General features: G+C 38.8%; 1 protein-coding gene across 1 annotated transcript in view; it reads left to right on the top strand.

Annotated features, from left to right (window-relative positions):
• Positions 1-15,741, top strand: part of itgb2 (integrin, beta 2) — a 119,243-nt gene that overhangs the window by 55,251 nt on the left and 48,251 nt on the right. Inside the window, exon 3 of the mRNA XM_039756427.1 lies at positions 11,680-11,728. Coding sequence (XP_039612361.1) covers positions 11,683-11,728 — 46 coding nt within the window. The 5' untranslated portion in view covers positions 11,680-11,682. The remainder of the gene's footprint in view (positions 1-11,679; positions 11,729-15,741) is intronic.

Below are 15,741 nucleotides of genomic sequence, written 5' to 3'. Positions count from 1 at the left end.
CATACTTTAAATCATCTTGGGTGTTGCTCATTTGCTGATTACGTCTATCAGCCCTTGCAAAACTGATAGCATTTTCAAAAGAACATGATACATAAATGAACTAATGTGGGTTACACTTTAGAACCATGCCCCCGCTTTACTTTAGCAGCTCCACCCACCCCTCCTATTGATGTTCAATAAATGTGCTCACTACCCAGCAATTTCTTATGAACAGTCTTGAGAACAAACGGCATGACAGAGTCTGAACAGCTCAACGAGCATGTGTGAGGAAGAAAAAGTGAGGTGTGAGGTTTTCATTATATTTGTTCTAAATATTTTAACTTAAGCATTCTTCAAAAAACTAAATTACCTCTACACCTATTATTGAATACTCATTTGTTCAGTGTATGATGGCTATGCAGTAAATTAATATTGATCTATCCACACACACAAGCCAATGCACACTGCTTTTCAGAGGCCCAAAAAACTGAACCCCATCCCAGTGCAAGGCAAGAATGAACTATGGATAGACAACCAGCTCATCACAAAGCATACACAGATGTCTCTGATATGGGAAGAAAACCAGAGAATCAGAAGAAAAATCCGCTAAGAAACATGAAGAATGTGGAGGCTCTACACATACATATAATACTAGCTGCATTACCTGTCAAAATCAGGTGATAGAATAAATGTAAATATATTGGATATCTTTTGTCTTATGTGTACTCTTAGTATTCACCCTATGCCTTCTTCAGTATGATTGGTTCTCAGATTCTGTCATTTTGAGGCTCCTTGCTTATATACTATAATATAATAAGAGTCATATCCTTACAAGTAGCTTCAAGGAGCATTATTTAAAAGTGCCAAAGCACAACAATTGGTCTAATGTTTAAACCAGGTTTTTACCCCTCACTAGTATTTTCTATAATGTAGTGTGCAATTTTATTTAAAACAATTTATAGGAAAGAACAAGTTATAGTTCTGATCCCCACACTAATGTTATAGAAAATATCAATAAAAGAAACATTAACAGGAGTGAGACAGTGGAAAGTGTTTTCTGCTAAACAAATCCAGAGTTCAAATTTCAGATCAAGTCCAATCAAATTTTTTTTGTTACCTACAAATTATACACACAGTGCAATATATAATAAAATGCTTAATTGCTCAACTCCAAAGACTTCCTTTAAGAAGAATACAATAACAATAATTGATGACTTTATAAATATCTGAAATAATTAACAGAATTTTAAGTATGTCATAAATAAATTATACACTTAAATAACTTAATGTTAGTGAACATGAGGATGGCCTGTGGTAAGAAACTCCTCTTCATTCTCTCTGAACAGAACTTTAGGTAGCAGTAGCACTTACAAGAAAGAGGTCCAGTCTAACATTGCTTGGTGTAGCTGTCCGTGAATTTAAGGAGTGCACAACCAGTGATGTGTTCATCTTATTGCACCACTCTCTACAGAGCCCTTGCTTTCCTGCTGTGTGCCGTTTCCAAATTAGACAGTAATATTTCCTGTCAGAATACTTTTAATGGAGGATGTGTAGTAGTTCTTTAGTAATCGGTAGGTCAGCCTAAAATACCTGAGGTGGTAAAGACATTGCGCCTTCTTTACCAAGGTGTTGGTCTGTTTGGACCAGGTTAGGTTCTCTGTGACATTGTGTCCTTGAAACAGAGGTATCTGAAATAGTCCATCCTCTGCACCCGAGTGTTGTTAATACTGAGAAGTGTGGTTGTACCTTTGCTGTTTACTCCCAAAATCCACAATCAGCTCCTTTGTCTTACTCACAATTCAGGAGTAGATTGGTGTCCTGACACCAGTGTGATAGACTCTCCACTTCATCCAGGTAAGCCTGCTCATTGTTAGATATCTGGCCTACTACACCTGTGTTATCAGCAAACTTGACAATGATGCTATAGTCATATGTAGGCAAGCAGTCATACTGTATGTGTAGAGGTTGTACAGCAGTGAAGCCAAGAGAGAGTGAGGGTTGATGAAGTGTTGCCACCCTCTTGAACCACCTGAGGTCTTCCTGTCAGGAAATTAAAAATCCAGTTGAACAGTGAAGTGCTCAAAACGCAGGTCTCTGAGTTTGGTGATAAGTTTAGAGAGATTTATTGTGTTAAATGCAGAGCCATAGTCTATAATTAACATTTGCACATAATTCATTCTCTTGTTAGGTTGAGGTGGGCCAATACTGTATAAAGGTGATGGCATCCTCTGTGGATCTACTGGAGTGATATACAAACTATAATGGATCCAGTTCCTCTCGACACACTTCATTTCTATAGGCGATAGTGAAACAGGGTGATAGTCATTCAGACAGGTTGGATGTGATTTCTTAGGTACAGGGACAATGGTGGATCTGATAAAGCATGTTGGTATGACAGACTGGGTTATGTCTGGAGACTGTAAGTGTGAGCTTTACACATTCTCCCTGTATCTGCATTCTTGCCAGTTTCCATCCCTCATCTAAAACATGTGTATGTTAATTATGAAGGCTAGGGGGTGCCAGAGAACCCCAAACCCCAAACACTAACACACTAACACAGTCTTGAGTTCAAATAAGTGGCATTTACTATACAAATACTTTGTAAACACAAGCACAAATAAGTCGCTCTTTCTCCTCCTTTCATCTCCTCTCTCTACTGCACTGCTTACCTTCAGTCGAGTGCTGCCTTCCTTCCTCCCAGCACCAACTTGCCTGAAGGCAGTGCAGTCCCTTTTATTAAGGACCAGGGAGTACATCCGGTGCCAGTACTTTGGCCTATTGGAAGCAATTCTGGGTCATACGGAAGTCCCAAATAGCAGTAAGTGCATCTCCCTGCAGTGCCTTCTTGCGGCACCATCAGACCCCAGAAGGGCTGTGCTATTGTACTACAATCCTTGCTGGTGTCCGAATGGACACCTCTACCCAGGGCTGCTGCCATCTAGTGTCCTGGGGGAAAGAACATCCCATAGTGCCAGGTCTTCTCTGTCCTTCCCTTTCATCTGGGCCAGGCAAGGTATTACAACTGTGTCCGAATGGATGAATGAAACACCAGTTTAAATAATTAAAATAAAGTGGAGCTGTCCTAGGTAACATACACATGCATTTGCAACAAACATGACAATAGGGATGCAGAACTGGTTTTTAAGGTGGTTCCAAATGGTTCAGGACATTAGTAGGTGGGAGAAGGTATCCGACATGGATGACTGATAATGCCGCCCTTGACTCATGGGACTTGTTCCTATGGGTATGCTAGTTTTATTCTAAAGAGGTGCTTTTCATTTGAGCTGCACTATACACACTCACACTCCTAAATATATTGTGTTTGTTGTAACAGATTCCATTAGGATATAAGAAAACTTTAAAACAGCTCTGGTGATGTTCTCCAGAGGTCTTGCCCATTACTAAGATGTAGATATGCAGGTCGTTAGGATGACATGGGGTAATGTTATAGATTCTATTGTGACCCCACATTCATTTTTGTGTACAATTTGGTACCACAGGTGAAGTAACAGCTTCATCATTGGAGAGATAATTTATTGAACATCATATTTCATGATTACATACTATTTGAACTTTTTGCTCCTGATTCCTAAAGTAATAACAACACTTAGATTTATGCCAAAGGGTTTCAATAATTGCTATTGTTTTGTTTCTACTGGCTGGACTCAGGTTATCCTGATCTTAAAATGACCAGAAAGCCATATTAAACACCACCAAATACTCAAGTTTTCTCAGGCTCAGGTCCTAAGTAAAGACTTTCATCCAACAGCACCATGGAACCCTTCAAACCAACCTAGAGCAAATACTACTATTAGCACATATAAGTAAATAATGTACATATTTGAATTGATGCAAATCAGAATATGATAAAATATCTCTCTTCTCTTTTTAATGTTTTATGGAAGTACATTTTTTATTTTGTGTTCTACAGTATGCCTTTACATTCATTGATGAACAAATTTATGTCTGCTGAAAGCTGTCTTCCTTTATATTTTGATTTATCACTTAGCACTCTTCCATCCTCCAGTAAAAGAAAAAAATAAGAAAAAAAAATGAATATGAGCTTATTTAACTAAGGCTGCTCTTAACTACTGCAGAAAGGCTTTATTCCTCTTCTTTATAAGATCATTAACATTACTTTGGTATGAGGACCACACTTCCTTCATTTTATAACAGTATTGACTATTACTGTATGGTTCCATGGTATCCATAGTTCCTGTATCATGGCCTCCCTAGTCCATTTTCAGTTCCACATCATCTAATACAGTGTAGATTGTGATCCCATTTGTTTATGGCTGAATGATCAAGGAAGAAGCATAACCTTATTGTGAACATGTCTCCCCTAATCTTTTGAATAACAGTATTTTTACTGCTACACCTGTTTATTGTAGGTGAATTAAGAACAACAAACGCAGAGCAGCACAAACAGTAATAAAGGCTAAAGCTCTGCATGTATACAATATAGCCATGCTGCAATGTGCACCTGCTTATGCCAGTGGTCTAGATTGTGGTCTAGATTGTAAGAATTGTCCAGACCACAAGCCATCATCTGCCTAGCTTGTATTTATGTTCTACTCCACAGATCATTAAATACATTCTTTTTTCTGTTAGTCCCATAACTCCTTCATACAAGTGTTCAGGCACTTAATTATTCTGTGGCAGTAATTATTACTTTGGCAGTAATTACAGCTTTAAGTCTTCTTGGCTAAGTATCTAAAAGCTTTGCACATCTGGACTTGGGCTGATCCTCCCAGCCTCCATTAGACTGGAAGTGAAGTGTCTATAAACTACTATCTTCAGGTCTCTCCACAGATGTTCTAGTGGATTTATGTCTGGGCTGCGGCAGGGCCTCTTAAGAAAAGTAAAAGATTTGTCCTGAAGCCACTCCAGTGTTGTCTTAGAAGTGTGCTTCAGGTCATTGTCATGCTGAAATGTGAACAATCACACTAGTCTGAGATCCTGTGCATTCTGGAGTAGGTTTTCTTTAAGGATGTTAGGGATTTCCGGCTTCCCACCCAATCACTAAAGAACTTCTGTAAATCCATTATTGAATGTATCCTGACAGGATGTATTACTGCCTGGTTTGGGAACAGCACACAGCAGAACTACAAAGCTCTGTTGAGAGTGGTGCAGTCAGCTGAATGCATCACTGGGTTTGCACTCCCTAACTTCGAGGACATGTGCACCAAGCAATGTATGGCCAGGGCAAAGAAAATTAACTGTGACACCAGCCATCCCAACAAAGGCCTCTTTTCTGTGCTGCGGTCAGGTAAACTCTACCACTAAGTTATTTATTATTTATTACATATTTATAATTCTATTAATGATTATTGCTATTACTTTGTATAAAGTCATGCATTATTTTTATTATATTTTTATTATCCTTTTATATGTTCCCTAAAAGCACAATATACTTTTTTTCTATACTGTATTCATTTTGAGAATTCTTTGTGAAACTCTTGATTTTAAAATACACAGGTGCCCCGTGCCCATGTGGATCTTTATGACAAAGAGCCCTTGTCCTTATACAAATAACACAGCCTTCTCAAACCTGGTAGCGTTTGACACAAGGCAGAAATAAACCCAAAACAACAAGCCAGTCCTTCACATGGTCTACTCATGGTAAGATTCATACAGGTGCAATTTGGAGTTGCCAATTAATCTAACATGCATGTTGTTGAGGTTGTTAGAGGATAACCTACTTGAACGTAGGGAGAACATGCAAACTGACAAGAAATGGCAACACAATTTCAACCCATGGTCTCTGAATCCATGTGTTAGTAGCAATGATCACTATTTCATCACCCAACACACCCAGAGACAGCTGCCATTCTCATGTTTCCTTCCTTACAAGTGGCCAGAGTATTAACCACAGAGGAAGAACTGTGAAAGTACTTTTAGTTGGCATCATTTTGTTCTTATTCCTGGGCATTGGCAGCTTGATGGACTACATGGTCTCCTATTGACTATAAAACTTCATTCTTCTAGCTTGTTTTGCATTAGTTCACTTGCGCAAAAATAAATTCAAAGTTTAACTAATGTGGAAGTATTTTACTTCCTTTTGCATTTTCAAACTGAACTATACATAGATGCGATGAGCTAAAGAGTCAGAAAGAGTATTTAATCAAGAAATGGAACAAGCAAGACTATTTTCAGAAGAGGAAGAGAAAAGCAGTTTGTTGTTTGAGAATGTTATGCAAAAAATCTAAGAACTCATGAACCTAGTCTCACCTTACAAGTTTCCAGTCACAGTTTAGGCATCTTTCTTTGCAAATGGCCAGGCAGAGACTGAGTGACACTATATCAGCAACTTCCACACAGCCCTTTATCAAGATGGCAATGTGCTTACCTCCGAGCACACATATATTATTCATTGACATGACACTAGGGATGGGGGTGTGTTTTCAAAAAGGGTGCAGGATATTTAAAAGGTGGGAGAAATTATGTACCAATATTGCCACCCATAACCCATGGGACTGGTTGCCTTGGGGCATGCTAGTTTGGTTGTACAGTGGTGCAATTCTTTTGAGCTGTACACCATACACTCACAGTCTCATATACTGTATATGTTGTAATACTTCTTGTCAGACTACAAGCAATTTTAAAATAGTTTTACTAAGTTCTCCAGGAGTCTGACCCAGGCAGACTAAGACATAGATATGCAGGTCGTTAGGGTGACACAGGGGTATTGTTATGGATTTTTGTACACTTTCATATGATTTCATATGAGAGGGAATTTATTGAACACAACATTTCTTTATTATGTAGAATTTGAATTTTACATTCCTGATGCATAACATAATACTTAGGCTTAGATTTGTACCAAAATGTTACAATATTTAATTTAGTTTTGTTTTCTCTGGCTCTCTTAACAGGAAGCGATGTCAAACCCTCTCAGATACTCAGGTTTTCTCAGGGTTGGGTTTGTGTGCATGCCTACACGCTACAGCTGTGAAGCTGACCTTTATATAAAACAGTTTTTCAGCAAAGGCAAGCACTACAGAGATGAGGGGTGACAAGGTAACACAGCACACATCTCAGTGGCTTGAGAGCTTAAACTGCTTGCAGTGCAAGACTTTGTGGTCACCACATCGATCTATTTAAAGTAAAATACTGTGTTTTTATATTATTAACACATAGTTGCATTAACCACTTCTTTGTTAAAAAAAAACTTTTACAGTTATTGCTTATATGCTACCACACCTTATTCAGAGTTTTACTTTGTTTCCAGATGTGTAAAATTTGATTTGGTGTAAACTAATAAGACTTTAGAACAGGAGCTACAAGGGCTTGTTAAAGTGCATCTATTAGACACTTATTGGTATACAGTGCTGTATAGTAACAAAGTACAAAAAACGTCTTTACTATACTTGAGTATGTTTTAAGAATATTTCTATACTTCTAGTATTGTCTACTTTCATTTATACTTCACTACATTTCCAAATGCAAATGGCTTCTTTTGTTTTGACATATATTTTTCTGGACACATTCTTTACTGCAACATTAAACCAGAACAGAGATGGGCTACACAAATACATACCAATACTTTGCTCAGTCAGTTATCTGAAATACAGGCTTACCTGCTTTTCACACGTTCACTGCAGGCAATAACACTGTTATCTATGCACTCTATCACTGCAGTCCGCAGAACAGGACAAGGTTGGTTGACAGTGAGATGCAGTCCAAGTCTCTCTCTTTATATGAGGAGATCCTGAGTTCACTGTCCTCATTGCAGACTCTGAACCAGGCAGGGCTGGATGTCACTACATTTGGTTCAAACACTGTTTACAGGGCCATAGATATACGTTATGTGCTGTATGTTCAGGCAACCTGCTGGATGGAGTCTGGTATCTCTGTAGCACGGAGCCTCCGCCCTGGAGTTCCAAGTTGATGGAGCTAACTTACTTGCCAATACTTGTACTACTAGGGTGTTGTACCGCGTTAGCCATTATGAGAAGTCAAGCAAAATGACACCTTTTATTGGCTAACTAAAAATATTACAATATGCCAAGCTTTCGTGGCAGCTCAGATTCCGGGCCTGAGTTGCCTCCAAAGCTTGCATATTGTATTTTTTAGTTATCCAGTTAAAGGTGTCATTGTGTTTGATTTCTCATTGTCAGTTCTTGCAATTATTTGAGTCAGATAACTCTCCCACAACTCCAATCTAAACTGTAGTCTACAAGAGTGGAGATCTGGAGGTTTACAGCTAGACTCTATTGGTGCCTATTGGGGTCAACTCCACCTACTTGGAGCTCCAGGGTGCAGAGATATATACTTGGTTGAATGGGCCAGGTCTGATCTGAAGTTCACTTTTCAATTCATATACAAAGACATAGATGCTGAGGGTGCTGCAGTGCCCTTTTTGGTCGTGATAATAATAGAGTACTAGATGTGCTACCCATTTAACATGGGTTGGTATCTGAGTATCAATGTTAACCTCAGCTATTAATGTTTGCCCGCACCATGCAATGCATATGCCTGTGTTATATGCCATTTTGTGTTGGATTAATAAAAGCTTTGTTGATGTCTGTAATGCGCCATCTTTTGGGATGGCAGAGGTGGACAACTGGATGAACACACAGACACTTGTCATTTAATTAAGGTGGATTTAGTATGGTTGGACTTCTGCACAAGCTAACCAGAGCTCAACGGGTTAGAAGCAATCTGAAACTTACTAACTTGTATGAAAATATATTTATTCTTTGGATTTTCAAAGATTGTGTCCTCTTTAACATTGTCAGTATTATCCCTGACTAGCCGTCCCCTGCGACTCTGCCTGCGTAGTAGTGAAACAGGACAAACTTTAAAAATCAATAAACAAACAGGTATCGCTAGCTAAGCTGAGGCAAGGTACACTTCAAAACGCAGAGGTTTTCTGACTTGAACGGAAGCTGGCGCATGAGTGAGGCTCCCTATTCCTGACATCACACTTCCCCCTCCCCTTGGCCCACAGCCTCTGTCTTGGATTAGTGCGAATATATTGCTCCTGCAAGCAAACTATGATTCTTCGCGTGATGAGAAAAGTCAAAAAATCAACCAGAATGTTCAAGCAAATTATAGAAATAAAAACCTGATTTAAATTCGTTAAGTAGTTCTTTTATTCGCTAGCTAAGTGGAGGTAAGATACGCCCTGAGGCTGGAGCGTGAGTGAGGAGGGACCCGCCCCCCCCTCCACTCAGTCTGCTGTGTCTCACTTAGATTTGCGCAAATAAATCGGTACAGCAAGTGAACTATGATACTTAGTGCGATGAAAGAAGTCGCAAAATCAACCAAAATGTTCAAGCAAATTATAGAAAAAACCCAATCTAAATCCGTTAAGTAATTCTCTCGTTAAAAGCGTACAGACAGACGTTGGATTTTATATAAAATGAGATATCACTTGTTCGCCAATAGTTGCTCACACACTGCCTTTCCTGATTTTAAATGTCTCCAGTGAATAGTGGCTCTTGACACATCATTTGCAATAGCAGAATGGGCAGAACATTGGGCTGTCAAAAGGTGAAGCATGTGAAGAAGAGAGCCAATTCGTTGTGTTAATGACAGTTCTTCAGAAAGTTCTTCTTGCATTAAACAGTAGATTCCAATTCTAGTGATAGTGAAACATATGGATGTGATGACTTTGATGAAAGGGTAAACTTTGACACCACTTCTAAATGTGCACATAAATATTACACATGCAATGCCCAGTACTTAGCTAAACAAAGTTTGGGAACCATTGGGCTTAAACCATGGTTAGTCCATTCCAGGTCTAACTACATCTTTTTTTGTTGATGATTAAAGTTGTTAGGTAAGCCTACATCTTTGTTGTTAAAATGACTAGTAGCCTAATAAGTATCCAGTTCAGTATATAGTTACGTATAAGTCTTCCTGTTTCTTTGTGTATGCACTGGCTTGTTGCCTGGCGGAGTTAACTAAGGACATTTGTGTTTATTTTCACCCTTTTCACTACACTGGCACCGAGCCACACACACACTCAAAGCCTAATCCACGTTGCTCATAAGGTCTGATGTCATGACAAGCTGCTTTCTTTGCAGTATAATTCAGAAGGCAATCATTTGAAATTCCTTATGGACTTCTGATCACAACTAAAAAAATGTCAAGTGTTTGCACTTTGTTACTTGTTGCCTTGCACACTACCAGTGGTGGGAAACCCCTTTTGAAAATAAAAATGTTACTTAATTATGTTATTATTTAAGATTCACTAGGTCTACATACTTGAGCAGAATGTTGTTCACAAATAATTTGTGGTTGCGAAAGTTCATTTGGCAATGACGTAATACAGACATCATGCAATTACTGAGTTGGTACTATGTCCACTCTGCTGAACAACAGGTAAAGTTTATTGCAAGTTTAACAAATGAGTCTTCAAACTGAAAAAAATAAGCTTGCTTTGTTTGTATTTTTTAGTTTTTGTAAATTAAATTAAATAAAGTAAATAGATTATACAGTATGGTGGCTGTTGCCACAGTAGAGCTAGACATGGGGACTGATTTCTCATGCATGTGCTGCATGTAGTTCAAGTAGGTCTTTTTATAGTCTTTGTAGTCAGCAGCACCGACTAGGAAGCCTTTCATTAGTATGATCCATCGGCAAAATGTTACACTTCAAGAAATATTTTGAAGCACCGAACTAACTTTCACTTATGTAAAAATTGTATATTTTGCAAGTACAACATGAAATAGCTGTTTCCCAACTCCTGCCTTGTTAATAGTAGTTCACCATGGGGCTTCTGTCCATTCATTACAAAAATGTTGAATGCAAACAAAATATAAGAATGTATTTTTTATTTTTAGACAAAACCACTTAAGGGATGAAAGATTATAAGAAAAATGCAAAATGCAACTATGGGATAGACAAAGTATGAAAACCTGCAGCCCTTAAAAATTAGGTTCTCTTGCTACACCACCAAATATCTCACTTGTCTTATTTTCTTTTTCTTCTTCTTTCACTGTCCCCCTCTTTGTCACTCTCTCTCTCTCTCTCTCTCTCTCTCTTTCTCAAAGTTCACACTTCCTCCAGACTCTTCCTCTTGCAATGCCCATTTTAATATATAATTTCTAAAATTATTTTATCTTCCTCCCACCATCCGCATACTCTTCTATATACCATCTGTTTAAATGTAATCGGTTTCTCTAATGGTGGAGCGCCCCGATGCCCTTCAAGCAGCCAGCGCCCGGCCTCAGAGGTTGGCGAGCAAAGCAAGCAGGGGGCGGAGCCTCCTACTTTAAAAAAAAGAATTCAGTATATCAATGTGCCAGTCGAACATACGTTGCGAAACTAAAATATATAGATTATTGATATACATTTAATTTTTTTTCTGTTCATACATATTATTTCTTGAAGTTATGCCCGTTAAGTTAAGAACAATACAATAATAATTTTAATTTAAAATAATATTAAACATTTCTCTTTTTTCACTTTACAGTATTGCAGGCATATTTTCCTTTATATAAGCTAAAGTATGAGAATGCATAATGTGCTCTATAAAGTATATGCAGTAGTCACACCAAGTAAATATCTCTCTCCCCGTGTCTCATTTTTAACTGCCTCTACATTTTCTCACAACTGACATGCAACATAAATCTTACCAATAGAAAAATCAACATCTTTCCAAAACTGTTTATTTTTATTTACTTTTTTGCTTTTTAGGTCATGTGGCAAAACTGTTTTGCTTATTTTTATTTACTTTTTGCTTTTTAGGTCATGTGGTTCCTCTTGTTCACTCTTTTGCTGCTGGATAGAGAAGCAGGTAAGTCCCTAAGCTGAATATAGAAGATGAGCAAATTCCAGTACAGTGGAATATAATAAGATAGCAAGTAATAATATCAGCAGTTCTTAAGCTCACAGGTCACATGGCTGTGCATATCATTAAAATGTTTGATGTAATTTTGAGTTCTGCTTCCCATGCTAAGACAAGTTTATTAATAAAGTTCATTAAAGAATAATATGGAGTTTACCAAGCCTTTATTGGCCATGTCCAATGTTGTGTGGAGCTGTTTGTTAAGTAAAGAACTCTGCTTGTGGTGCAGTGCTCTCATTGTCTTTGCTATGTGGCCCTTTTTCTGTGCCTTCTCTTTATTTTTGGTGTTAGGCTGTTTGCTGTGTGCTACTGCTACGATAGGAAAATGAGGAAGTTTTTTAATAAGAATGCACCAGGAAATGAAATGTTCTTCACAAGCCTATCTAAATTTACTAACAAAACTCAGCCAGACTGTCATTAAGTTTACTACAGAACCCAAAAGTTGAAGGACTCAAACCACAAAGTCTATTGCTATTAAAATCCTAACCAAACACAGACATGTCAAAAATGTACGTTTCTATCTTTAAACTCGGATAATCAGGCCTTGACCTATACACCAGTTTAACTATGACCTCACAGGTTGTGACCAACAAGACCATGCACCCTAACAATGGGTCACTGCATCATGGCAGCAGAGCTAAAAAATGGAGGTGTCCATGGAAAACCAAAATGGTATCAATGAAGATGCAAAACATTTCAACATCTAAAAATAATTGGTTTAGAAAAAAAATGATTGTCAGTATCAAGTTCTGTTTGCTTCAAAATGACAAACAGGTAGAAAACAGTCTAGAAAAAGCTCAAAATGTAATGGAAAAAAATTAAATCAAAACCAAATAATAACATGCTGTGACTGTACCTAGCACAAATGTTTAGGTGCTCCAATTAGTTTCTTCTCATAGTATGGACTCAGTGACTGTCTAGGGTAGTGGTGATGTCTTCTCTGGGGGCACGCGTGCCGTCGCCCCAGTACAGAGTTTGTTACTAGAAAGCCAGAGGGATGTGGGGCTGGGCTTCTCCCTTCCCCCTCTCCACGCACACCTGAGGACATTTCTCACATCACCCATCCCTCTGCCCAGCAGGCCAATGGGAGCGCTTCCTCCCTCTCCTGTCTGGGGTAAGGTGGACGGCTCACATGCGGCATGAGGGTGCGGCACAGACGGCAGCCTGTTGAGTCTATGGCAAAGGTGATCCCCGTGGTGGGATTGGAAAGGAAGGAGCTAGGTTGGAGGTGATGTGGTATAGCGGGTCCACAGCTCAAAATCGAAAAGGCCAGTTTCAATAGATAATTGCTGCACTTGTGGCTTAAAGGGGGTGTGGTAGTGCGGCCGGAGTGGTTCCCGGGAGCTTCATGATGCAGGTGGTCCTCTCTTAAGTGCACAGGTGAGGAGTCATCCACATCTGTAATTGTAGCCGGGAGCTGCAATCGCCACATCTGATCTATGTCCCCGTAATATATAATAGAAGCGCGAGGCTGATGAAAAGGGGAAAAAAGAGAGAGAGAAAGGGAACGAAGGTTAATGGGGAAGACCTGAGTGAAACATTTGAGAAGATAGAAGGGATGACAAAGGACAGCACAGTTAGTTTTGAAAATGAAATCCTTAAAGTGTGGAATTCTCTGCCAAATAATTTTAAGTCAATGAAAGCACTTGGGATTGCTTTCCTTACTTTGTTTGGATCATCTTGTTGTGAGCAGCTGTTTTCAGCTTTGGATTATATTAAATCTGACACCAGAAACAGACTAACAGATGACCTGAGTGCTGCATGTGTTGCTCTCAAAATTACAAAGTATGAGCCAAGGTTAGACAAATTATCAGCATAGATACAACAGCAAAAATCACATTAATTGTTAAAATGTATGCCAAATGCAAACTTTTACCTTTCAATAAAAAGCTGTTTCTATTATTGAAAGCTCTGTTATTGTGGGTTTTTTTTTAGGACAAAAGATGTTAATGTATGAGTTGTTTTTTCTAAACTAAAACCTCAATTTTCAGGTTAAATTGCCGTGTTGGCACTTTGCAATAAATAAGTGGGTTTTGGGTTGCAGTTTGGGCACTCAGTCTCTAAAAGGTTTGCCATCACTGGTCTATGGGTTTAAGTATGGAGTGTGTAATCTTAGGGCTAGTGATCCCTCCACAGAGTTAGCATAGATTTCAAGCTTCAAGGCATCTAAGAAGTGTGAAGTTTCTTCAGGCCCAAACAGAAAATGAGTGATCTTCCTGGCTCCAAGGAGAGTGAAAAGATTCATATACTTATATTTAAGAAAAGATATAGCCATTGCTGAGTGTAGCAGATTTCCCTTTCTGCTTGCAGGACCATATCGTCTCTTAGATCTCGAGTGTCCATCAGCGTAAAGAAGAGTTTATCATGTGATTGTGTCATGTGATTTAGAGTTTTTAGGTGTTATGACTGATGCAGCTTTTCCGGGGAATGTTTGGGGCATCTTGGTGGCTAATCAGAAATTTCTGAAGCAAAGGAATCCGATTTTGACATTTATTTTGTTCTATATCAGTTTCTAAGAAAGCAGTAAGTTTCTGCCATCTTTCCATGATGCCATCCTGAATATTAACAGGTGCCACTATTTAGAGAATTTTGCATTGTCCATTGAGACATAACTTCCCAGAATTCCCTGAAATGCACTTCGCATGACATCCTCTGGACAACCTTATAAATGATCATACAATATATACTATATGCACCGTTTAGGCATCAGCGTTTGGATTCTCTTAATTTTTTGTGTGCATTTCTTGCTGTGGTTTTTCCAACAGCTTTCTGAACATTTTTTGTCATTTGATTTTGATTCTTGGTTAGTGTTTCTGGCTTGGCAAAAGATTGGTTTGTCTTTTGTTGAAGCAGGCTGACACGGCAGGGACGCCTTCAGCCCCCAAGAAGGCACTCAGAGATTTCAGAACAGACAGAAAAATTAAGCTTTATTGTATGGTGCACATACAGACTAATCTCGGATGGAATAATGAGCCAACAACTAAAAGCAACTCTTAGATTTATTACAATTCTTATCACACAAGTGATTATTCATCCTCATCTGACTCCTAGCATTTCATTGCTCTAGACCTGCTTGTAATTGATCTACCATTATCTCTCAGCTGGATGGGTGTCAAACTCTTCGCTGTCCATCAAATCTGTCTGACAGCCCCTACCTGCACCCCCTTCTTTCCCAGCGCTCACCCATTATTTACAACCCAAGAGTTTACATTCCCCTCATTATCAAGGGGCCCATCTCTTCTCAACTCTCCTGCACATCCAGGCTTTAACTTTGAGAGATAATGGTGGTCTGTGGCTTATACAGGGTAATAAAAATATATAGGCATGAACTTTTTAACTGCTAACTCTCACATCTTAATACTTAATAAAATGTAGTGTCTGCTTTTCTACTGTGGTTATAATGCATTTCTAATACATAGAAATTGCCAATTATATTAACATATTTTTCTGTACTTTTTGGTAATGAGCCCTGATTGCAACATTGCTTCAGTTCCTGACCCTAAATGAAACTTCTCTCTGCTGCAGCAGAACATTAGTTTAGCAAACATGTCAGCTCATACGGATATCAGATGAAATTCAGAAAGCAAGCTGACCAAAGCTAGTCTAGTGTTAGAGCAGCAAAATAGTTCAGCCACTCACTTTAGGGTTCTTGCAAAATGCAGGCAGAAAAGGGGCAGCTGGCTTTCTGCATCTCTGTCACAATGTTCTTTTAGCAGAGAAGGTGTTGTGTGCCATTAACAATGTAACAAAATGGAATAATGGCCACAGTATTGCTTCTCTGACTTGTGTATTTGGTAAATGTTTTTTTCATAAACATTATGTCTCATTTAAAATGAATATAAATTCAGTCAGTCATTTGTTAACCCCCTTAGTCCTGAACAGGGTCACGGAAGGTGCTGGCGCCTATCCCAGCTAGCATAGGGCGCAAGGCAGGAACAAACCCTGGACAAAGCCCATCGCAG

The sequence above is a fragment of the Polypterus senegalus genome, chromosome 6, assembly GCF_016835505.1.
Source record: "Polypterus senegalus isolate Bchr_013 chromosome 6, ASM1683550v1, whole genome shotgun sequence".
In the NCBI taxonomy this organism is placed as follows: Eukaryota; Metazoa; Chordata; class Cladistia; order Polypteriformes; family Polypteridae; genus Polypterus; species Polypterus senegalus.
Note: the sequence above shows the minus strand (reverse complement) of the source record. Positions and strands in the feature narration are given on the sequence as shown.